This window comes from Dermacentor andersoni, chromosome 7 (genome assembly GCF_023375885.2).
Source record: "Dermacentor andersoni chromosome 7, qqDerAnde1_hic_scaffold, whole genome shotgun sequence".
Taxonomy (NCBI): Eukaryota; Metazoa; Arthropoda; class Arachnida; order Ixodida; family Ixodidae; genus Dermacentor; species Dermacentor andersoni.
The window spans coordinates 278,367-302,577 of NC_092820.1; the positions used below are offsets into that span (position 1 = coordinate 278,367).

Genomic DNA, 24,211 nt, shown 5'->3' on the forward strand with positions numbered 1-24,211 from the left:
ATTACTAGGAAAACAATACGAGACTTCCTAATTCAAACTGAGTAATTATTTTTAAATGTTTCTTTGGCTAGGGGAAGTCACTACTTAACTTCGTTAAGTGGTTTTACGCTTTGATGACATTTCTGCATATAAGATGTAACCTGCAAGACATTTATACACACCTTTACTTGCTATCTATGTTTTCGTATGTTAAAGAGAATGTTGTATGATAAATTTTTCAGCAATTGGAAATAATTATATATATCTGTTATACACTGTATATTCATATATGTCACTTGTACTGACTAAACACACTGCTTTGTATCACTGACTGTACATTTCGCCTTACACATTCTCACTAATACATTTGTACATTGGATACACTAAAGTGTACAAACTTTATTTTTTTTTATGTCCCCGCTGTCATGCATACGAGCAAATACATTGTCAAGCTGCAAAAAAGCAGCTTTTAGTTCTTGTCCCAGTGTTCATTTTTTGTAAATGAACGAATGCAAAATAAAGATTGATTGATTGATTGATTGATTGATTGATTGATGCATACATGCTGTCGGTAGAGTGCCGCCATCGATGACGAACGCATGAGGCGAACTTTGCACCGTGGAAAACAAAATTCCAGGTGGCCTCTGCTCCAACGAGTTTGTTCATGTGGATGAAGATGCTTTCATATTGAATTAATTGGGCAAAATTTTGCACTCCTACATTAACGCACAAACCCTTGCATGCATACACTTGAAAACACCCCTCACCAACTGGCGAGTTCCCAACTAGCCCAACCGGCAAGACGCTTTCTTCACGAGGAGACTACCGACGAGGCCATCGTAAGTAACGTGTGTGGAGCTGACGATGCCAAGGACCACCAAGGACCAAAATAGCACAAGAAGAAGACGAATCCACAGGATGTGTTAGACACCTTCGACACAATGCGTTCCTTTTTCGATAGCAATGTGGCATTGGACTGCTTCTTGCAGTGTGAAGGTAGAGCTGTCAAGTTGCTGCAAGGCAAGGCTTGGCAATTGAAGTAAGCTTATCAACTTTTGGCAATATATATTTGTGTTGCAAGTCATTTCCCAGTCTTCTTGTGCCAACGAAATTCCTGCGAGAGCAAATTTTTTTGCTTTCCCTGGTGATTTCCTTGTTGCGGGTTTCGACTGAACCTTTCTTCATTGCTCAACAAAAAGGATTTCATCTTCTGTCACTGTTGCTATATAATTATCACTTTACTGACATTAAACTACGTCACAATGCATAATTACACAAAGCTACTCTCAATCCGTTGAGTAGACAGCAGTCTTTGGTGACAGTGCTTGCCAAGTTTGTTGTTGTTCATACCGTCCATGGCCACATCTTTCCTCACTGCGGTGCTTGGTTCAAACTTACATGAGAGCGGCAATTACACACAACTGTGGTTTTCGTGCCTCCACATCAGACACAGCCACTGCATTTGCTGCCCGCTCTGCAATGTGGCCTGCTTGACTTTCAGCTTGACTGGACTTGTGTTGGCTGTGTCGACATATTCCAAAGCAATTAAAAGGACCCTGAAACAAGTTAAACGATTTTGTACAAACGTACTGAGTCGTTAGAGTAGGTCCTTCTGATCATTAATTGATGCATCCAAGTGCTCCGCATAAAGCATGTAATTTATTATAAGGTTTTAAAAAAATGTACATCTCTGCCGATCACAGCAGACTGCTCGGCTGAATTTCAAGCTACCCATTTGATGTAATTTACCCCAATGACGTTAGTAGGGTGCGCTATCTGATTGGTTGCCCAGGGTGCTTCATCAATAATTTTTCCAACTTTATGGTGAAGAAATGTTGTTCGTAATAGTTGGAATGTTAGTTCATTTGTTTCTATAAAAAGAAAGTAACAGAAAGAGAATGCACAAGAACAATTTCTCACTACACTTAAGCACTTCCGGCACACAGCAAGCATTGTCTGCTTGTGTTACAACATGCTCCATTTTGATGAGAGCTACGCAGTCAGAGTCGGTCTCAGTCTTCTCACGGGCACCATGATTCGACTTTGTTGCGTTGTGGGCTGCAAATGCAGTGACTGGAAATATGTCAAGCTGCGACATTGTGTCCCTCTGCAAGGCAGCAGACGAGTGGACTGGCTGCAATGTATCGGACTGTCGCTATCCGATCGGCGCCAGGGTTTGCGCGTTTGCGGCAGTCACTTTACGCTGGAGGATTACTACCACAATAGTGTTTCGCGAGTCTGGAATTCGGGTAAATGCAAGCGCAAGGAGACAGGGCCTGGCCATTTGACCATGCTGTTTCACGGGATGAGCAGAAGCACTAATGTGAATGGTCTGCCCGGTGCAGCCACATGGTGGCACAGATCTCAACCACACACAGTAGCAGTAACGAAATGTATTCTTCTTTGCTGCTGGTGTAAATTTTTCGCAGGAGTGTAATCGTTAACACATTTTTGTAAATGTTTAAAATGTGTTGCACTTGGTTAGAGCAATATTAGCCCTTTGTTCGGTTGGTTAAGCTCTGTGCCAACAGGTGGCTAGACCGTGCAGACCGATCAGGCCACTCACGTACGTCTACGCTATAGTTCCTTCATCAGCTAGAGTTTATGCCTCCACCCATTCGTCAAACGCCCAGCTCGCCTGTGGCTACCGAAATACCAGACACGTTCAGTGCTGCGACAGAATGCTCACAACGCACATTACTTTGATACCTCTCGCTTGGGGTCGACTGCCAAGCAGCTGGCGGAGAGTTTGGAGAGGTTCGCACGCTCGCTCCTGGAGAACCGGAAGGCGATGACATGACATGCCATCATGACGCAGAGCCAGTGAAGGCAGAGCTTAGCCTCGATCACTCGGCGAACGAGTTGAGGAGAAAATGCATGTCTACGGAGGAGGGTAACTTGTAACCGTCCGTAGCACTTAATATGAGATGCTTCGCACAAATTGTGGTAGGAATGATTAACTTTAGCTGTACCTTACACATCTACAAAATTTGTCCGAACCGTTTCAGGGGCCCTTTAAGTACTACTGCAAAATAATAATAATAATATTTAGAGACAAGTGGATATAATGCTACTGATGCCTCTTTTTACTGACTGTCGTCATTGTTATTGTTTTCAAATGGTTTAATCTTTGCTGTGTGACAGCACGGAGTGATAATGACATTAATCTCAAAAAATGTCATTTCGTAGAAGTGACATTAAATTTGCCATGTGACAGCAGTATAACAGAATGGTTGTATGATGTGATGCATAATGAAGGGCTTTCACACCCATTGTATCAGTTGTCAGATCAGACCATAGAGAGCTGCAAAGTTCCAAACACAGTGCTTCAACATTTCCGTTCCAGTTTTCATCAGTTTAATAAATCAAACAAGGTCTGCTTCCTACAGGCACCAGAATACAGCCGAACCCATTTATAACGAACTCGATAGTTCCACGAAAAGTGGCTGTTGTATCAGTATAGTTCGTTATATATGGGGGACTCCATCTTGAAAACACTCCAAAAGTGACCGCTCTAAAGCTGGCATCAGCAATTACAATTCGGCAGCACTTTGGTCCGAAAACTAGATTTTCAGTGTCATATTTGTTCCCAGTGCATTCCCAAGCCTAGCTGCAAATTACCGTTAGAAATGTCCATCTCGAGAGAGAGAAAAACTAAATTTATTAAAATAAATAAAATCCTACATAAATAAATACAAAAATTAAAATAAATAGGAACCGCACGGTCCCTCAACGGGTCCTGGGCGTGGGTGGAGTCCTCAGTCGAGGACCGCATGAGACGTGGCCGCACAACGCGCTCTTACAACCAGACTGAGCTGGTCCCGGGAGTTGACACTAGACAGCGAAGAGTTCCCACTGTTGCGTGTGAAAAACAAAATGCAGCATCATACAGCTCTTTCAGAACAGTGCCCAGTTCCGATCACCTGTCATTCCGAAACTGCAAGCACAGCTGGCATTTTTTATTTGAGACCTTGTGATTTATTTTACTACTACCAGCGGGACACGACCGTATTTTGCATAAGAGATCTAAGCATTTTAGATGGCCGGAACATAAACCATACGAACTACTGCGGCATGCCGCCATTCTGTGAAGGTCTCGGACATCGTGGTCTCTGCCATCACGACTGCGTGTCAGCCAAACGAAAGCCGTTAAATAACATTGTCTATGTCACTTTGGGCGAAAAAAATGCAATGTTGGAAAGGTTTACCACGAACCGTTATCAGCAATCAGCCGCATGTAAACGAAGCATTGCCAAACTGTGATCTCCTGATAACAGAGTAGTAACTGCAGCGGTGACGTAGAGGTAGAGCATCCGCCTCATGTGCAAGAGGCCGAGCAATTTTCCACCAGATTAAAAAAAAAAATCTGCGTGTTGATAAAATTGCATAAACAGGCCTGCAGTGCGGCCTGATCCCGGTGACCAGAACCGGTAACGCACTCCCTCACCAGAGCAGGATTGGCCACCCTGGTGCAGTACTTGGCCACAACCTCCTATATGAATACAACAATCAAACCCAAGCCCTCAGTCCACAGCAGCTGCGAAGCAACTGACCACAGCGCCGGTCAGACCTGCGACGCAGCAGAGGATGCTAAGAATCTCTGGTTCCAGACAGACCGCCATTGGAACCTGGCAATCTTTAACGCTAGAATATTATCTAGTGAGGCGAGTCTAGCAGTGCTATTGGAGGAATTAGAGGGCAGTAAATGGAATATAATAGGGCTCAGTGAGGTTAAGAGGACAAATGAAGCAGATACAGTGCTAAAAAGTGGGCACGTCCTGTGCTACCGGGGCTTAGCGGAGAGACGAAAACTAGGAGTTGGATTCCTGATTAATAACGATATAGATGGTAACATACAGGAATTCTATAGCATTAACGAGAGGGTGGCAGGTCTTGTGAAACTTATAAAGAGGTACAAATTGAAGGTCGTACAGGTCTATGCCCCTACATCCAGTCATGATGACCAAGAAGCCGAAAGCTTTTATGAAGACGTGGAATCGGTGATGGGTAAAGTCAACACAATATACACTATACTGATGGGCGACTTCAATGCCAGGATAGGCAAGAAGCAGGCTGGAGACAAGTCAGTGGGGGAATACGGCATAGGCTCTAGGAATAGCAGGGGATCGTTATTAGTAGAGTTTGCAGAACAGAATAACACGCGGATAATGAATACCTTCTTCCGAAAGCGGGATAGCCAAAAGTGGACGTGGAGGAGACCCAATGGCGAGACTGGAAATGAAATAGACTTCATACTCTGCGCTAACCTTGGCATCATACAAGATGTGGACGTGTTCGGCAAGGTGCGCCGCAGTGACCATAGGATGGTAAGAACTCGAATTGGCCTAGACTTGAGGAGGGAGCGGAAGAAGCTGGTACATAAGAAGCCGATCAATGAATTAGCGGTAAGAGGGAAAATAGAGGAATTCCAGATCAAGCTACAGAACAGGTATTCGGCTTTAACTCAGGAAGATGACCTTAGTGTTGAAGCAATGAACGACAACCTTATGGGCATCATTAAGGAGTGTGCAATAGAAGTCGGTGGTAGCTTTGTTAGACAGGACACCAGTAAGCTATCGCAGGAGATGAAAGATTTGATTAAAAAACGCCAATGTATGAAAGCCAACAGCTAGAACCCAACAGCTAGAATAGAACTGGCAGAACTTCCGAAGTTAAGCAACAAGCGTAAGACAGCTGACATAAAGAAGTATGATATGGATAGAATTGAACATTTCCATTATTCTGCCTTTGAATTGTATAATTTTTAGTGCTCAAATTTCTAGCGTTTCGGTTTCTTGTACTTGTGCATGAATCATGTTCTCCCTAATACCTAAATTGGACTTGCTTTGGCAAACTTTCCTGTTGCGCTTCTAGAATTGTTTCTCTTTGTTTTCCAATCTGTTTTTGTGTTATAACCCACTCCTGCCTAAGGCCTCATATGAGAGGTCAGCAGTACTCGTGAAATAAATAAACATGCTCTCAGGAATGGAAAAAGCCTAAAAGCAGTGAAAAAGAAACTAGGAATAGGCAAGAATCAGATGTATGCGCTAAGAGACAAAGCCAGCAATACCATTACTGGCTTTGTCTTTGTAAACATGCTATGAATAGCACGTTTACAAGAGGTATTCAGAGATCTGTATTGCGAAGAATGGGGGATAAGAGACATTGGAGAATACCTTAGTAACTTACGATTCGCTGATGATACTGCCTTGCTTAGTAACTCAGGGGACCAATTGCAATGCATGCTCACTGACTTTGTGAGATAGTTCAAGTGTCTGAGGAGTTCTATAGAGATTTATACAGTACCAGTGGCACCCACGACACTGATGGAAGAGAGAATAGTCTAGAGGAATTCGACATCAAACTAATAACGCCAGAAGAAGTAAAGAAAGCCTTGGGAGCTATGCAAAGGGGGAAGGCAGCTGGGGAAGATTAGGTAACAGCAGATTTGTTGAAGGATGGTGGGCAGATTAGAAAATCTGGCTACCCTGTATACGCAATGTCTCATGACCTCAAGCATACCAGAATCTTGGAAGAATGCCAACATAATCTTAATCCATAAGAAAGGGGACGTCAAAGACTTGAAAAATTATAGACTGATCAGCTTACTGTCCTTTGCCTACAAAGTTTTTACTAAGGTAATCGCACGATTTCGCAATAGGTATTCAACAATACACCACATTCACACTATGAATCAGGTGATAGAGAAATGTGTGGAATACAACCAACCCTTATATATAGCTTTCATTGATTACGACAGCGTTTGATTCAGTCTAAACCTCAGCAGTCATGCAGGCATTACAGAATCAAGATGTAGACAAGCCGTATGTAAAAATACTGATAGATATCTATAGTGGCTCCACAGCCACCATAGTACTCCATAAAGCAACAAAATCCCAATAAAGAAGGGCGTCAGGCAAGGAGATACGATCTCTCTAACGCTATTCATAGCACGTTTACAGGACGTATTCAGAGACCTGGATTGGGAAGAATTGGGGATAAGAGTTAATGGAGAATACCTTAGTAACTTGAGATTCGCTGATTATATTGCCTTGCTTAGTAACTAAGGGGACCAATTGCAATGCATGGTCATTGACCTGGACAGGCAAAGCAGAAGGGTGGGTCTAAAAATTTATCTGCAGAAAACTAAAGTAATGTTTAACAGTCTCGGAAGAGAACAGCAGTTTACGATCAGTAGCGAGGCACTAGAAGTGGTAGGGAATACATCTACTTAGGGCAGGTAGTGACTGCAGATCCGCATCATGAGACTGAAATAATCAGAATAAGAATGGGCTGGGGTGCGTTTGGCAGGCATTCTCAGATCATAAACAGCAGGTTGCCACTATCCCTCAAGAGAAAAGTGTATAACAGCTGTGTCTTACCAGTACTCAACTACGGGGCAGAAACCTGGAGGCTTACGAAAAGGGTTTTACTTAAATTGAGGACAACGCAACAAGCTATGGAAAGAAGAATGATGGGTGCAACGTTAAGGGATAAGAAAAGAGCAGATTGGGTGAGGGAACAAATGCGAGTTAATGACATCTTAGTTGAAATAAAAAAAAAAAAGAAATGGGCATGGGCAGGACATGTAATGAGGACGGAAGATAACCGATGGTCATTAAGGGTTACGGACTGGATTCCAGAGAAGGGAAGGGTAGCAGGGTGTGGCAGAAAGTTAGGTGGGCGGATGATATTAAGAAGTTTGCAGGGACAACATGGCCACAATTAGCACATGACTGAGGTAGTTGGAGAAGTATGGGAGAGGCCTTTGCGCTGCAGTGGGCGTAGCCAGGCTGATGATGATGATGATGAACTGCCGAACCTTTGCAACATTCCATGGCAGCAGCGCACTGACTCGGGCCGCGTGAATATCGACAGCAACGACAGGAATGCTTGAGTGGCCACTGCTCCCATGGTGGAAGGACGTAGACGGTCGTTCCAAATTGATGAAACAGGCATAATGCCCATGGTGCCAACTCTTTAGTCAGCTTTGGCGCAGTAGAACTGTGTTATGCAGTTAAAATACACAAAATATTGTAGTAGGGGCCACCGTGATGGAATACCGTATGTGTGCCTTAATTATACACACGCGCATCTGCCGTTCCTGGTCACAGGATGAGCACCGAGATCTAATAGCTGCACTGGCAACCACTTGGACTGTTTCTAATGCGGTGCTTTTTTGAGGGAAGCATGAGCACTTCCTGTATGTAGGAGACATACGATTTGGTTGACGACTGGACGAGCAACGACTGGACGAGTATGACGAGCAACTATTTACAGGTTAATTTACAACAACGGTTGCAGCGGTGACCGGTTAGATTCACAGCGCGAGCCCAGTTCGTTCTTCCTCTTTTCTGGAGTGATGGCGCCCACGCGTCTCATTCAAACAAACATATACCACACGCGTGTAGCAATATTCTTACAGACGTATTAGACCAAAAAAGACTATATTCTTGACTAGAGGACAAAGAGAAGCAAGACTGTGAGCACTGTGGCATGAGCGTATGAAAGAAACAATCTTTGTTGTGTGCTCTGCCCTCACACTGTGTTGTAGCAGTGGGTGCACCTGCAAAGAGAAAGCAAAAGCAAAGCCAGCTTTGTACCAACCTGCTCCCTGGTAGGGCCACCATGCTTTACCATGCCGGCTGAGAAGAAGCCCGGGAACTGCAAAGAAGATTACATTGATTGACTGATTGATTGATTGATTGATTGATTGATTGATTGCCAGGGTTTGACGTCCCAAAGCAAAATACAGACTGAGAAAGACTGGGAGAGAGATGCCAATGCGTAGCAGAGGGCTCCACATTCAATTTTGATGACTCTATATTTTCTACAGCGTGTTCCCAGCTTAGTACACCAGCCTTTTTGCATTCTGACTGTATTGTAACATGGCCATGGTAGCTCAAAATTCAACCCACAACTTTGTGCTCTGAAGTGGAACACCTTAGCTGGAAAGCCACCTCTCTGCCTGGCCCACAAGACACTCACATCATGTGGGAGAGCTGGTTCATCTTCAAGCTTTTCAACTGAAGCGGACCAAAAAATACATAATCCCAAGTTAAATTTTTGTACTGTATGAATGCTCCTATTCACTTGTTTTCTGTGTGTGAGAGAAAGGTTTACGAAGCTGAATTTCCTGAATAAAATTTAATCTGCCATTAGCTATCTGTCTCCTCTACCTATTCACAGTGCCAGAGGCATCAACACAGGACACATACGACGAGTGTGCCTTCGCCCTCCCTGTCCTCACCCCACCCCCCCAATGCCTCACACTTGTCCCCAGGCGGCCGACTGTGGCTTCACAACTTGAAGTTACAAGCAGCAGGTACGAGTAGTACGTGGCACATTACATCAAAGCAGCCCTTTGACAAGCCACAGGCCACTGAATGCCTCTTTTTATTGGAAGTTAACAGCCCAGCTCTGGACATAAGGCTCCAAGCTCCACAAAAATTGTTGCATTTTTAAATGTTGCGCTCGATCGTTTACACACAGCCCAAAGAAAATAGGGAGTTTTATATTTTGTGTACCCCAAATTCATGAAACGCAAACCACTGGGCTTGCAAAAGAATGAAAAGAGCCTACAATGGAGCCTGGGTTTTTCCATATACAAAAAAACATTGGTACACTGTTTCCAAAACTCCCCGATGCCGCTGAGAACTTATAACCACAACAAAGGTAACAGCAGATAGATGTAGCTAGGGTACAGATTACTTTTTTATCTGAACCTAGCCGTCAGTTCCCTTGTTCCTAGCACAAAATGCCACCTTTGTTATTGGTTAAAGACTGTAAATGACACTGACTGATATTCTGTACATCAAAATAACCTTTTTGAAGAACCCATAACTTTGAAATTGTTTCTTAGATGAACAGGCACAGCATTTGTTTTCTAGTAAAGATATTTCAATAAAAGATTCCTCAATTATCTTTCACATGTATAGGTATGCAATGAACAAGAATGAATGAAAAGGCACAAAAGTCTTTGATATGGGGACCTTACATGGCAAGGCATGCTTTTAGGACAAGCAAACTTTTCATTACTTGAGCTCAGCACAGCCACAGTTGTTTGAATAAAAAATTACTAACCCAAGAAATCTTGAGCATAAAGCATTTTTTTTTGCTTTATTAGATGGATGTTGACTACATTATCATGGTACAGTAAAACAGACTTATTAGGTACCTACTTAATAAGTAATTCTCGTTAAAATATAGTCACGACAAATCCCCACCCTGCTGCCATTGAATTTGCTAACCGCTTAAGCTGTAGTCAATTACTGCATGCCAAACGGTTAGTGCATAGTATTGTTACGTGTGGAAAAACACAGATGAAAGAGGCTATATACAGGGTATTTACACTGGAGCCAGACCACCAGGCCGACACTCGCCCACGCCAAGGGTACAGACCCACTTCGTCGTCGTTCTCGCAGCGGCTCGTCTCTTGAGCATTGCTCGATGATATTGTAATATTACCCCCCGGCAGCAAAAGCACCGTCACGGTGCTGTTAAATATCCAAGGTGCATGGAGAGTTGTAGGGCTTGAGTCGGGCAACGTGGACAATGTCACTGGTTGTCACAGCGGATGACGTAGTGGGCGTGGCTAGAGCGATTTCGTAGGTGACATCGGTTACTTGGCGAAGCAAGCGATATGGGCCTGTGTAGCAGGAAAGCAGTTTTTCACAAAGGTTAACTTTACGCAATGGTGACCAAAGCAACACGAGGGTGCCAGGCACAAAATGGACATCACGGTGACGGAGGTCGTAGCGTTGCTTTTGTTTGCCTTGAGAGACTTGTAGATGAGTGCGCGTAAGTTGGCGAGCATGGTCAGCATGGGCGATAGCATCACGGCCATAAGCGCAAGTTGAAGCTGTGCTGGACGGAAGCACAGTGCCCAGTGGTAGCGTCGGTTCACGGCCATACAAGAGGTAAAAAGGCGAAAAGCCAGCACCTTCGAGACGGGAAGAGTTATACGCAAATGTAATATAAGGTAGAGCCTGGTCCCAATCACGGTGGTCGTCTGAAACGTATTTAGATAGCATGTCTGTAAGGGTGCGGTTCAAACGCTCAGTGAGGCCATTTGTTTGAGGGTGGTAGGAGGTGGTAAATTTATGCTGTATTGAGCAGGAACGCATGATGTCGTCAATGACTTTGGCTAAGAATGTACGGCCACGGTCTGTTAGCAATTGACGTGGAGCACCATGAATCAAAATGATAACATGCAGGAGGAAGTCTGCAACATCAGTTGTGCAACTGGTCGGAAGGGCACGGGTTACGGCGTAACGGGTCGCGTAGTGCGCCGCGACGACAACCCACTTGTTTCCTGATGTGGATTCCGCAAATGGGCCGAGAAGGTCTAAGCCGACACGATGGAAGGGCTTGGCAGGGATGTCAAGCGGCTGCAGGTAACCAGCGGGGGGCTGGGAAGGCTTCTTGAGTAGTTGGCAAAGTTCACAAGCGGCGACGTAATGTCGTACGGAATGGGCAAGGCCCGGCCAGAAAAAACGGCGACGTACACGGTCATAGGTTCGAGATACGCCGAGGCGTCCTGCCGTTGGTGCGTTGTGGAATTCTTCTAGAATCGTTGAGCGGAGGCGTTTAGGTATGACAAGTAGGAACTCAGAACCGTCCGGATGAAGGTTATGACGGTACAGAGTACCGTCGCGGGGGACGAAGAGCCGTAAAGTGGCGTTGGCCGGAGAGTGTTCAAAACGGTCGATGAGTACTCTGATGTTGGCGTCACGACGTTGCTCGTCGGCGAAATGAAGCAGCTGCGACACAGTATACGAAAGCAGCACTGGTGATATTGGAGGAGTCACGGTCGTCAACAGGGTAACGCGACAAGCTATCAGCATCTTGGTGCAGGCGGCCAGACTTGTAGACCACGGAATATGAAAATTCTTGTAGCCTCAAAGCCCATCGACCAAGCCGGCCTGTAGGATCTTTTAGCGATGAGAGCCAGCAGAGAACATGATGGTCAGTGACTACGGAAAAAGGGCAACCGTAAAGGTAAGGACGGAACTTCACAACTGCCCAGACTACAGCAAGGCATTCTCGTTCCGTAATGGAATAGTTGCGCTCTGATGGTGTGAGGAGGCGGCTCGCATAAGCAATAACGCGATCCTGGCCACGTTGACGCTGGGCTAAGACGGCACCTACGCCATGACCACTGGCACCTGTACGCAATTCTGTAGGGGCCTCAGGGTCGAAGTGGGCTAGAATGGGTGGTGAGGAGAGAAGAGTGACGAGACGAGAGAAGGCGGCGGCTTCTGCAGTACCCCACGAGAATTGTACGCCTTTCTTCAAAAGATTAGTGAGGAGTCTAGCAATTGCCGCAAAATCTTGAACAAAACGGCGAAAGTACAAGCATAGCTCGACAAAACTGATTATAGTCTGTCTTCGGAACCGGAAAGTCTCGGACAGTGCGAGTTTCGTCGGGATCAGGCTGTACTCCGGAAGCGTCAACAGGTGGCCCAGAAGAGTAATTTGGCGGCGGCCGAAAAGACATTTCGACGAGTTAAGTTGCAGCTTCGCCTTTCGAAATACATCAAGTATAGTTGTTAGACGATCAAGGCGAGTGTCGAACGTGGGCGAGAAGACGATGACGTCGTCGAGGTAGCAGAGACATGTGGACCATTTGAAACCACGGAGAAAGGAGTCCATCATACGCTCAAAGGTGGCAGGGGCGTTGCATAATCCAAACGGCATTACTTTAAATTGGTATAGGCCATCAGGTGTGAAGAACGCAGATTTTTCTCTGTCCATATCGTCAACCGCAATCTGCCAGTATCCAGAAAGAAAATCAATAGAAGAGAAATAGCTGGAACCGTGGAGGCAGTCAAGGGTGTCGTCTATACGTGGGAGCGGGTAGACATCCTTCTTAGTAATGTTGTCCAGATGGCGGTAGTCTACACAGAAGCGCCATGTGCCATCCTTCTTAACCAACACTACAGGTGACGCCCAGGGACTCAAAGAAGGCTCAATGATGTTTTTGTCTAGCATTTTGTTGACTTCATTTTGAATTACACGGCGTTCCAACGCAGAAACTCAATACGGTCGTCGGTGAATAGGAGTAGCATCGCCAGTAAAAATCCGATGCTTGACCGCGAGTGTCTGGCCCAAGGGCGATCGTCGAAGTCGAAAATAACTCTGTAGGACGATAATACTTAGTAAAGGTCTTCAGCATGTGCAGAGGACAGGTCTGTCGCAACCATTTTCTGTATCTTGGGATCGGTGGCTGAGGCTGGCACGATGGGCCTGCTAAGCTCGCAAGAAGCATCGGTCGATAAAGTTGCCTTGTGATGGTCGCCGAGACAATCAATGTTGGCAAGGCAAATACCTTGTGGTAGAATTTGCTTTGCCAATCCGAAGTTAAAGATAGGCATGAAAGTGCAGTTCGCAGTAATAGTAAGTATACTGTGAGGCACGGCAACGTCATACTGTAGTGGAATGTCGGGCAGAGGAGTGACGAGGTACTCGCTATCAGGGACTGGTGGGGAAGAAGAGTTCAATATAGGCTGTAGAGCCGTGGTAAACGAGACGGACACACGTCTTTTCGGTAACAAGGTCTAGTTTATTCTGTCTAAAGAGAGAATTGAGCGGGCGCGCGCAGCGCGCCGGAAGTGGCGAGGGCTTTAGAGAGAGAGAGGAGAAAAGAAGGAAAAGGAGCATAGAAAAGTGCGGTGCGCGGACCTAGTGCAAAAGGAAAGCAGTAAACAAAGTAATAAGAAAAGGGAGCTCGCGCACGACCTTCGGCACAGTGAGTCGGATCATGTGTCCGTGTGCCTGGTGTACAACACTCGCGAAGGTTCGCTTACGGGAGGCCCGCGGGACGCCCCGCGGAGTTGTTTATGGCTGCGGGGGTGGTGCGCAGCTCCATCGCCACGCCGCTACAGATTGCACCCCACACGCGGCGCAGGCCAAGGTACAGGGTGAGGGACCGCGACATGTAAACAGGTATCCTGCTACCGTTGACAGCTTGAAGATAGGAGGTCGGCGGTGTAGTTCGGTCGGAACGTTGCGCGGGAATAATGCTGACCTCCGCCCCGGTGTCCACCAGGTATGGCTGGCCTGTGGTTCTGTCCATGACATGAAATAGGCGACTTTTGCTTTGGCCCTGACCGGTTGTCGTCATTAAAGGTCGGGCGGCTGGTTTCCCTGCCATGCACAAGGACGGAGGCAGTGGCGCGCCTCCTGCCCGAAGCGGCGGTGATAAAAGCATACCCGTGGTGGCGTTTGAGACCGGGAGCGTTCTTCTCTTCGACGCCGTGATCTACTCGAGCTGCGGTACCTTCCGTGACGGGGTGAAGTGCGATGACGCTCCGCAGCACAAACTAATTGTTCAAGGTGATTGCAGAGCACGTCGATGGGAGAAGCGGCGGAGGATGATGTTTGCGGCACTGAACTCGCAATGGTGCTTGATGGTGTTACGTTGCACACCGCTGGCGTCACCCCCTCCATGACTTTGTCCGCCAGGCTGGCCAGGCTGTTGAGGTCCATTACCGTGGCTGTAGCGAGTATCATCTGAACGTTTACTGGAAGGCGCTGCATGAACAATTCCCGAAGGAGGCGGTCGTCGTTTACTGTTGTGTTGCCGCTCATGAGCTGTCGCATACGGCGAAGGAGCTGGCTTGGCCGACGGTCTCCCAAGTCCTCTGCAGAGAGCAACTGCTGCATGCGGGCTCGTTGCGATGTTGTTGTGCGCTCGAGAAGCGCAGCCTTAAGATCGCTGTATGGAGTGGCGGGAGCCGGTCCAGAAAGCAGGTCGGCAACTTCTTCTGCAGCAGTAGGCGACAGTGCCGAAACAACTAGGTGGTACTTGCATTCCGTGCGAACGCCAGAGAGAATAAATTGCGAATCCACTTGAAGAAACCAAACTGCAGTGTTGCGGTCCCAGTATGGTGGGAGTCGGATGGAAACCGCAGAGACGTCTTGTTGCTCGGTCGTGCCCGTAGGTTCAGTGTCTGGTTGCATCTCGTTGCTGTGCATGGCTCCACAATAACTTCGGCAGTGCCGCGAAGAAAACTACGGGTCACCACTTTGTAGAGCCGTGGTAAACGAGACGGACACACGTCTTTTCGGTAACAAGGTCTAGTTTATTCTGTCTAAAGAGAGAATTGAGCGGGCGCGCGCAGCGCGCCGGTAGTGGCGAGGGCTTTAGAGAGAGAGAGGAGAAAAGAAGGAAAAGGAGCATAGAGAAGTGCGGTGCGCGGACCTAGTGCGAAAGGAAAGCAGTAAACAAAATAATAAGAAAAGGGAGCTCGCGCACGACCTTCGGCACAGTGAGTCGGATCATGTGTCCGTGTGCCTGGTGTCCAACACTCGCGAAGGTCCGCTTACGGGAGGCCTGCGGGACGCCCCGCGGAGTTGGCTGCGGGGGTGGTGCGCAGCTCCATCGCCGCGCCACTACAAGGCTATTGATTTTGGCGGCAGGCGAATAAAGCCGGTGGGGCATAGGCGGCACTGGGGTGTGTCAGAAGGTTCTGCGACAATCGGCAACTCAAGGCGAAGGGTATTGGAAGAGCAGTCAATAAGAGCAGAATGTGCGGAGACAAAATCGAGGCCGAGAATGAGGTCGTGGGAACAATGAGCAATCACCAGGGGCTTAGCCAGGGGGGGGGCTTATGGGGCTTCAGCCCCCCCCGAAATTTTTTCGTGTTGTCCATGCACCTCCGACAAAAGCAACCCCCGGTGCCGGTAATCATTCTGGATTTTGTATAGAGCATCTTTTTCGCGCTCGAAGAGCCATTTGACCGCGAAAATTGCAAACTCAGGCTGAATTTGGCGGCAACGCCTATGCACTGGGAGTCACATAACGCAAGCAGCCCCATCCGAGCACAAAGTTTCAAGGGTGTTTTCATGGCGAACGGGCTCGCCGCGGCATTTCGCGGAGGCCGCGGAATCTACACTCTATCATGGAATTTACGGAGCGCGTGGATATCAATTCTGAAACTTTATGGGTATAAAGTTCTCATAAACATCTGATGTGTAAGGTACATTGACATTTCCAAACGTGTGCTTTAGATTTTCAATTCCGGAACTTTGTAAGTTTAATGCTCCCATAAATATTTGACGCCAAAGGTGCATTGACTTTTCCAAAGTCGCACATCGGGCCATACAACGAGACAAACCAAATCAACACGCTATCAGACAAGTTGACAAAGCCTGTAGCGAGGCCTGATGAGACGAAGCGTTGTGGTGGTTCATTCGTGCCGTCACGTCACATAAAAAAATATCATTTTTTTTTTCACCTGCGCCAAAGCATCCAGTGAAAACACTAAAGCCAGCCAAGGCAACTACGTTCTTATTTAGTTTTTTCTACTTTGACTTTTAATCGCGAGGACACATTGAGCCTCTTCATTTTTTTTAATTTTTTTTTGTTCTTGCTCCCCTACCCGTGCGCTGCCAGAGCCAGCCAGAGCGCATGCGTTTTTCTCGTGTTGCCCCGACCACCACGCGGTGCACTTCGGTGCGCGTTCGGTTTTCTCTGGCCGAGTGGATTTTATGCCTGGCAGAGCTTTGGACGCTTTATAGCTAGCAGACGAGAAAAAGAAACAATGGTCGCTAGCCGCCATCACTGTGGGGACTCGACGGATTGCACCGCGTTCGCTTGAGCGCAACCTCTCCAGAAAGTCTTGTCTCGCCGGTGTAGGAATCCAAGCAGTATGCGCCTGGTTCTTGGTGGACCAAGCGTCTCGTGTTTTCTTCGATATTCCTTTAATAGCCATATCAGTTGCCCAAAGTAGGCAGTCTATTGTGACCAACATACTTTGCGTTTTTTTTTTTTCATTACGGTGCCCCCGCACCACAAAACGAAAAAAGAAGCGTTGTTGCGGTGCAGCGAATTGTCGTATGGCGAAAGTGCTATTTTATTTCTTTTGCCGAAATTAATGGGCCATTGGACGCTTAAGCTGTCGGATACTCTTATTATATTATTGCCATAGCAATTATATGGACACTCTAGGCGCATTCCTGCCGTCGCCGTCGCCATCATGTTCCGCATAAAGTCCAAGTGCTATAACATCTAACCCCGCGCCGCAAGCTGTATGTGCGAGTGAAAGCGTGTGGGGGGTGGGGGGAAATGGGTGAGCCGACGATATTGGCTCAGTCTTGTGGGCGCAAGGGAGAAAAGTGAGGAGCAAGCGCACCGCCTTCCGTCGCGCACGATACATCGGGGGGAGTGGATGGAATGGGGGCAGGATCTAGGATTGTGTGAATCTGTGATTGCGCAACATGTTTATTTGCCTTATTTGATGCATTATATACCGTGACGTTTTCTTAGATATGTAGATTTATTGGAGACTTACTTATACGTATGTTGAAATATCTTGTTGCGAGGTTTTGTGTATACATGCAGTGAACTTCATTTCCAGTGGCACTTTTTGCCCTTTATCAAGCTGTATCTTCGCATTTGTATATTCTATTGCTTCTTCGCATTTCTAATGTACCAGAGCGAGTCAAATGAAAGTGAGCCTACCCACCCTGCGCAATTGTGGTTCTGTTCATTATCTGCAAGGCCTGCGCGTAGCATACAGGCATCTCTCATTTACAAAAGTGACACGCAGGTGTGAGGATAAATGTTCTTTAATGCTCTCATACACTGGGTTGAACATGGTTGCCTGTCGTAATGGACTCTCCAGAAGTTGAGCAGCGTGGTGCCGTCAGGTTTTGACAGCTCAAGGTGTTTCCCAAAAAGAAATTAGTCACCGTATGGCTGCCGTGTACATGGAACATTGCATTTCATTGGCCACTGTGAAGCGTTGGAACAAACGGTTCAAAGAAGGACGTGAAATTTGCAAAGACGATCCCAGACCGGGCCAAAGCCATCGTGCAATTACCCCTAACAAAATTGCAAAAGTTGATGAGCTGATCAGACAAGAACGGAGGATAAGCATCGATGAACTGGCAGAGCGTGTGAACATCAGTCACGGTTTGGTTCACGCCATAATTCATGAACATCTCGGTTATCGGTTCTTGTGTGCACAATGGATGAACAAGATTTTGAACCACCGCCAGAATACGGAGAAGATCAGCGCTGCGTTTACTCATCTGATCCGGTATCACAATAAAGGTGACTATTTCTGGTCTGCAATTGTGATTGCAGACGAACCATCATGCCACTACTAAGAGCCTGAAACACGACAGCAAAGCTTACAATGGAAACATTCAAATTCACCTTCCCCAAAGAAACCAAAGGCCGTCATTTCCTCCAGTAAGGTGTTGTTGACTTTTATTTTTCGATCGTCGGGGGCCATTACTGATAGAATTTTCTAAATCTTGAGAGACTATCAATTGTTTCCGATATTGTGAAACGCCGGATCGGCTGCGTGTCGCAATCAAGAGCAAACTACGTGGAAAATTGACGAATGGGGTCATCTTGTTCCACGACAATGCTCGTTCCCACGTCGCTGATGTGGTTAATATAAAACTGGCAAAGTTCAAGTGGGAAACGCTGCAACATCCGCCATACAGCTCAGACCTGTCGCCTTGCGACTCCCACATTTTGGGGCAACCGAAAAAACAGCTCAAGGGAACTAGATTCGTCTCGGACGATGTCGTGAAAGTCAGTTGCAGACGTTTTGAAGGAGCGACCCAAGGAGCTTTATGAGACGGGAATTGCGCGACTCTTTAGTCATCGGGACAAATGTCTAAATGCTCATGGGGGCTACTTTTAATTAAAGTACCCCGTTTGTTATATATTCGCATTAGCTCACTTTCATTTGACTCGCCCTCGTATATTCTGCAGCACTCATGCTTTTTATACGTGGTCTCTGTTGCGACTATAATTTCGGTGCAATTACTCAGGATACACGACCGGTGACAGCTGCTGCTGCGTAATACATTGGAACAAATGGCAGCGTCATTGAGATTTTTAATTGGCTGTTGCATATGTACAAGAATGTAAACAAGGATCTTGAATGACAAAGTGTCATTAACATATTTGTCTTCAACCTGTTCATTTTATGGCCTTTACATTTTTACTGCTTTGCTGGCTTCGAACTGACGTAGTTCTGAAGTTCGTGTGATGTTATCTTTACTTATTAAATAGACAAAATAGATGGAAGCATTGACATCAGTTATGTTGGGCACAATTTTGGGCACTACGAGTATATTCTTTTATGAAAAAATACATATTTTACTTGTATTGACAGTGCGTAGCGTTCAACAATTCGTTTGCAGCATCTTTGGCAATGACAATGTAGTTATTATTCGTGTATTTGATCCCTAGGCAATTGTTTAAAAGAAAACTTTAGCTCGGGCCCAATTCCGACGTGGCCTATTCAGATACATGTAAAACGGCAGAAACGGTTGTCTGAGATAACTCCTAAACCACTTTTAATGAAATTTGTTGCATTTGAGAGAGTATGTTAAATTCTAGTGTCTGATGGAAGCGGAATTTCGATTTAGGGCCTGAACTCTGTTTAAAATATTTAGAAAAATTCGAAAGTGCGAAAGAAATAGAAGCACGAAGTTTAAAATAATAGCTATGCATCAAGAACAGATATCGCGTTTCTGTAAATGGCATCCATTACACCATTCAAAGCGGACAAATTCGATATGTCAATGTGCATCTTTCGTGAATTGGTTATGTTATGTACAAGGGTTCTGCAAAAGCCGTATTTCCATAATACTTAATTTTTTGAGACTCATGTGTAACATATCAATTTTGTCCGCTGTAGATGTACTATTATGTGCAATTCACAGAATTGTGATATCAATTATCATTGCTGATCTACAGAGTTGTATACTTAACTGTTTTTTTTTCTGAAAATTTTCGATTTTTGCCACTTTTCAATAAAATATTGACAACCTCAATCGAAAATTCGAAACAAACAGCCACTAGAATTAAAGTCTTTCTTTTAAATGCAACAAACCTCGTCAAATTTGGTACAGTGGTTGCCGAGAAAAACGAATTCTCCTCCTACATGTATTTTTATAGGAGCATCCGACCTAATGTTTCCTCTTAAGGAGGAGGTCCACCTGCAACGTGAGCACCCCCCGAACGAAATTTCTGGCTACGCCACTGGCAATCACGGTGAAGAGGACAGGAGTGTGGCGGCCAGCGATGCTGACACGTGCAGTAGACATGCCGATGATAGGCACAGTACCGCCATCCGCAACGCGGACGACGCGTGCCGACGCTGGGGTGAGGAGCTTGTTCAGTCGTCGTCGGAAGGTAGCACTCATAATAGAAAGATGCGCACCTGTAACGATGAGTGCCGTGACAGGATGGCCATCAACGTCAACGTCAAGAAGGTTTTGGTTCGTGTGTAACGTGAGCAGAGGATTTGAGGGCAGGGTGGACAACGCAGCTTCACCTCCAGAAGCTGCAGTGCCTAGTTTTCCGGCTGGATCCGGGAGGCGGTAGGCGATGGAGAGAAGCGACGGGGTTGGGGCAAACGAGACTGATGGCGTCGAGGTGAGGGAGAGCGGCTGTAGCGAAGGTTCGGGGCAGGAGCATCAGCGGCAATGGGTTCATGGCGGGTGGCATAGGGAACAGAAGGTCCAAAGGGGCGGTAATGAGCGGCGGTGTATATCCGAAGAGCTGGTGGCCATCGGTTGCGGCAGTGACGAGCGACGTGGCCGGTGCGACAGCAGTGGAAGCAGATTGGCCTGTCATCAGGGGTATGCCATTCGGACGGGTTGCGGCAAGATGTGGCAGAAAAGGACTGCCGGGGACGAGGAGGGCTGCTAGAGAAGTGGGGAACCGTGGGTGGAGACGATGAAGACACGGAGTTGAGACCCATGTTCTCAAATTCCTGTCTGACGATGGCCTGAATAAGCGCAATCGTGGTTGCTGGTGGATCGGGAGGCGTCGCGGAGAAAGCTGGCAAACAGGCGGCCTCGAGCTCACGGCGAACAATACGTGTTACATCGTCACAGGGGGTGGTCTGACATGGTCGACCCTCACATGTCGACGTTGCAGCAGTGTTGGGTAGCCGCGTGATGTGATGTGTGATACGGTGGCTCTTAGCTTGTTCAAGACAACGGCATTCTTTGATGATGGCGTCGATAGTCGAGACGTGACCGAAAACAAGCAAATTGAAAGCATCGTCGACGATGCCTTTTAGCACATGCGACACTTTATCTGCTTCAGACATCATATCGTCAGCTTTGCGGCAGAGAGCCAAGACGTTGAGGATGTATGAAACGTACGGTTCTGTAGATTCTGAACACAAGATGCAAGAGCCTTTCTCGCGGCAGCCTTGCGCCCAATGGGGTCGCCGAACAGTTCCCTGAGCTTTTCTTTGAAACTGTCCCAACTGTTTATCTCGTCGTCATGCGTTTGGTGCCACATGTGTGGGGTGCCGCCAAGATAAAAGATGACATTGGTGAGCATGATCGTTGGATCCCACCTGTTATTAGCACTGGCGTGTTCATAGAGCTTGATCCATTCGTCAACGTCCTCTCCCTCCAGGCCAGAGAACACACCAGGGTCGCGATGTTGGGTAACCGTGATGATTGGAGCAGTCGGACAAGCCGAAGCCGTTGCAGAGGCTGTCACCATGCCTCTCGTCACCAGGAGGCATGGTGACAAGCTCGATGTACCGACCACTCCGGAGTTCCGTGGTGAAGACGGGGATTGCTGACCTCCACCAGAATGTTACGTGTGGAAAAACACAGATGAAAGAGGCTATATACAGGGTATTTACACTGGAGCCAGACCACCAGGCCGACACTTGCCCGCGCCAAGGGCACAGACCCACTTCGTCATCGTTCTCGTGGCGGCTCGTCTCTTGAGCATCGCTCGATGATATCGTAATAGTATATTTTATTTTTCGGCATCTACAAGGCCAGATTTGTGGAAATGTCGTGCGCGCAAGCCATAGATAATGAAATTGTGGTGCCCGGACATTTCACCGACAGCTGTCTCCCCCAATAGTGACGTCAAAACACGCTAGCCATGACGTGCTTCTTGCTCCCATAGCTTCCGGTACTCCCAGTGATTAACGACAACAACATGGAAGCCGGTGATGGCCCTTTCGTGTGTTGACCATCATGAGGGCATTTGCAGCGAAGTGGGCAAACTGGCTCGCGGCATGGCCGAGTTTGAGGATGCTGCAAGGCCACCACATTGGCAAGTGAAATTCAAAAAAAAATTTTTTTTCAGCCTGCTTGCACATAAAACTTGTCTTCGTGTGTGTTTGAGTAAGAATTAAGATGTAGTTCTTTTCTTGCAAGCAAGTTTATAGCTGCTCATCTGCCATTATTGGTTAGTTAGTACATCGCTCAATGCGTACCTGATCCATGTTCCCAGCCAACTACAGTAAACTCTCAGTTGTACGAACGTCGGTTTATCGAATATTTCAGAATAACGAACTTTTTAAATATACCCGGCAGTTTTCTTATAGATTCTATGCAAAAATGTTTCACTTAAACGAATTTTGGAACAGTCAATATATCAGTTTAACAAACTCGCTCAGAGGACCAAGGCTTATTTTTACGACCCACGTGGTGTGTTTTTCATCGGCTCCGTTCAGCCTTCCAGTTTTAAGTAACAACGGCAATTCGCGTGCCCACTTTCGAGACTAGTGCGACGAAACGGAAGCGGTTGTCTCTCTCAGACAAGCTGGAAATCCTTCAGCACCTGGACAACGGTCAAAGGCAAGTGGACGTTGCAAAGGACTATGGAATTGCACTGTCGACATTGTCAACGACTGTGAAACAACAATCGAAGCTTGAAGGAGAAACTTCGATGAATCCCGCCAGGAAACGACTCTGCACGGGATACTTCAAAGAAGTGGACGATGCCGTTGCGGTATGGCTTCGCGACCTACGATCTCAAAACATTCCAGTGTTCGGCCCGATGATACAGGGCAAAGCGAAGGAATTTGCTCTTCTTCTGGATGTTCGCCGCTTCGAAGCAAGCAGTGGATGGCTTACACGATTTTGGGAAAGACATGGGATCGCGTGAAAAACAGTTTGCGGCGAAAGCAAGGATGCCGACCAAGAGGCAGCGAGAACCTGGAGGGATGAGGTTGTAGCTGAGGTTGTAGGGTACATTGGAAAGTTGAGAGACTTTGTGTCTCAACAGCAAGCTGTGCCAGAAGAAGTGTACAAAAACATTGACTCTTTGGACAGTTTTGTTACCTCCTGTGCTTTAAAAGTGCAAGTGCAGAAGAAGATTACAGATCTTTTTTTCTAAGTGAGAAAGGCAGCATTATAACTGTTATGAACCTTGTACTTGTTGATATGTACAGATTCCATTTCACACATTTCTAACACTATGAATGCCATGTCTTTTGCTCCATGAATTGCACTTCAAACTTCTGACTCTATGCCATGTCTTATGTTGGTCTAGTGAATATTCAGTTTAGTGAACTTTCAGTTCAGTGAACTATTTCCTTCAGTCCCTTGAAGTTCACTCAAGTGAGAGTTCGCTGTACGTATTAACGAGGTTTTACTGCATGAGGTTTCGATTCTTGGAAAGCACTACAAGTAGTTATGTCATGTTTAAATCTGAAATGCTCCAAAATGTCAGCAACACATGTTGAGCATCGCTCCCCATTAGTTCACTCCTCGTTAGAGGTGCTGGTCATGTGGTAACACAAACTGTTGGCACGTGTGCAGATCAGCTGGATGCATGCTGCCACATTGGCCATTCTTTCCTGTCTGCATTTCTCAGTATGTTTCACTTGTCTTAGGACCAAACTTGTATGTAACAAATTACATTACTTGGAAGTTTTGTAATTGATTGATTACATTATTTTACCAAGTAACGCTCCCTATAATTCAGTTACTATTCTGTAACCAACTACAAGTAACCAGTTACTCTGTTGACGAGGTAAGCTGTAACAAGCAGTTCAGTTTTGAGCACTTGAATTCGGCGAGAACTACAACAGAACATACTTGATGAAAAAGAGAGCGCTACGAAAAAGAAAAAGTATTTTCTTTTTTCATCAAGTATGCTCAACCAACTCGCCCACATCAAGCTTCTGCTGCTACAGCAGAACAGCCACTCTCGTGCAATGAGGCACTCTCACGGATGCGCATGTTCAGACAGGCAAGCTCGGGAGGAGCACAGTGTCCTCATTAGCATGCTCCACCATATGTTGGCCGACGATTTGCATTGGTGTTGCTAGGCTCAGAGTGATGGCAACTTTCGACAATGATGTTATAAAATCCCTTAGGGCCAATTTTTCAGTCTTTCACAGGCCCCAACGGGAGTGCCTTCTCAGAGTCCCAGCGAGAATGGAGTGTGTCTCAAGGATTCATAAAAGAGCAGCACAGCATTGAGTAA

The 24,211-nt window shown here is 46.5% G+C and overlaps 1 protein-coding gene across 3 annotated transcripts in view; it reads right to left on the bottom strand.

Annotated features, from left to right (window-relative positions):
- LOC126535679 (saccharopine dehydrogenase-like oxidoreductase) overlaps positions 1-24,211 on the bottom strand; it is a 227,825-nt gene that overhangs the window by 40,284 nt on the left and 163,330 nt on the right. For all 3 annotated transcript variants that reach the window (XM_050182499.3, XM_050182501.3, XM_050182500.3), the window contains one exon: positions 8,587-8,643. In XM_050182499.3, the coding sequence (XP_050038456.1) occupies positions 8,587-8,643 (57 nt within the window). The remainder of the gene's footprint in view (positions 1-8,586; positions 8,644-24,211) is intronic.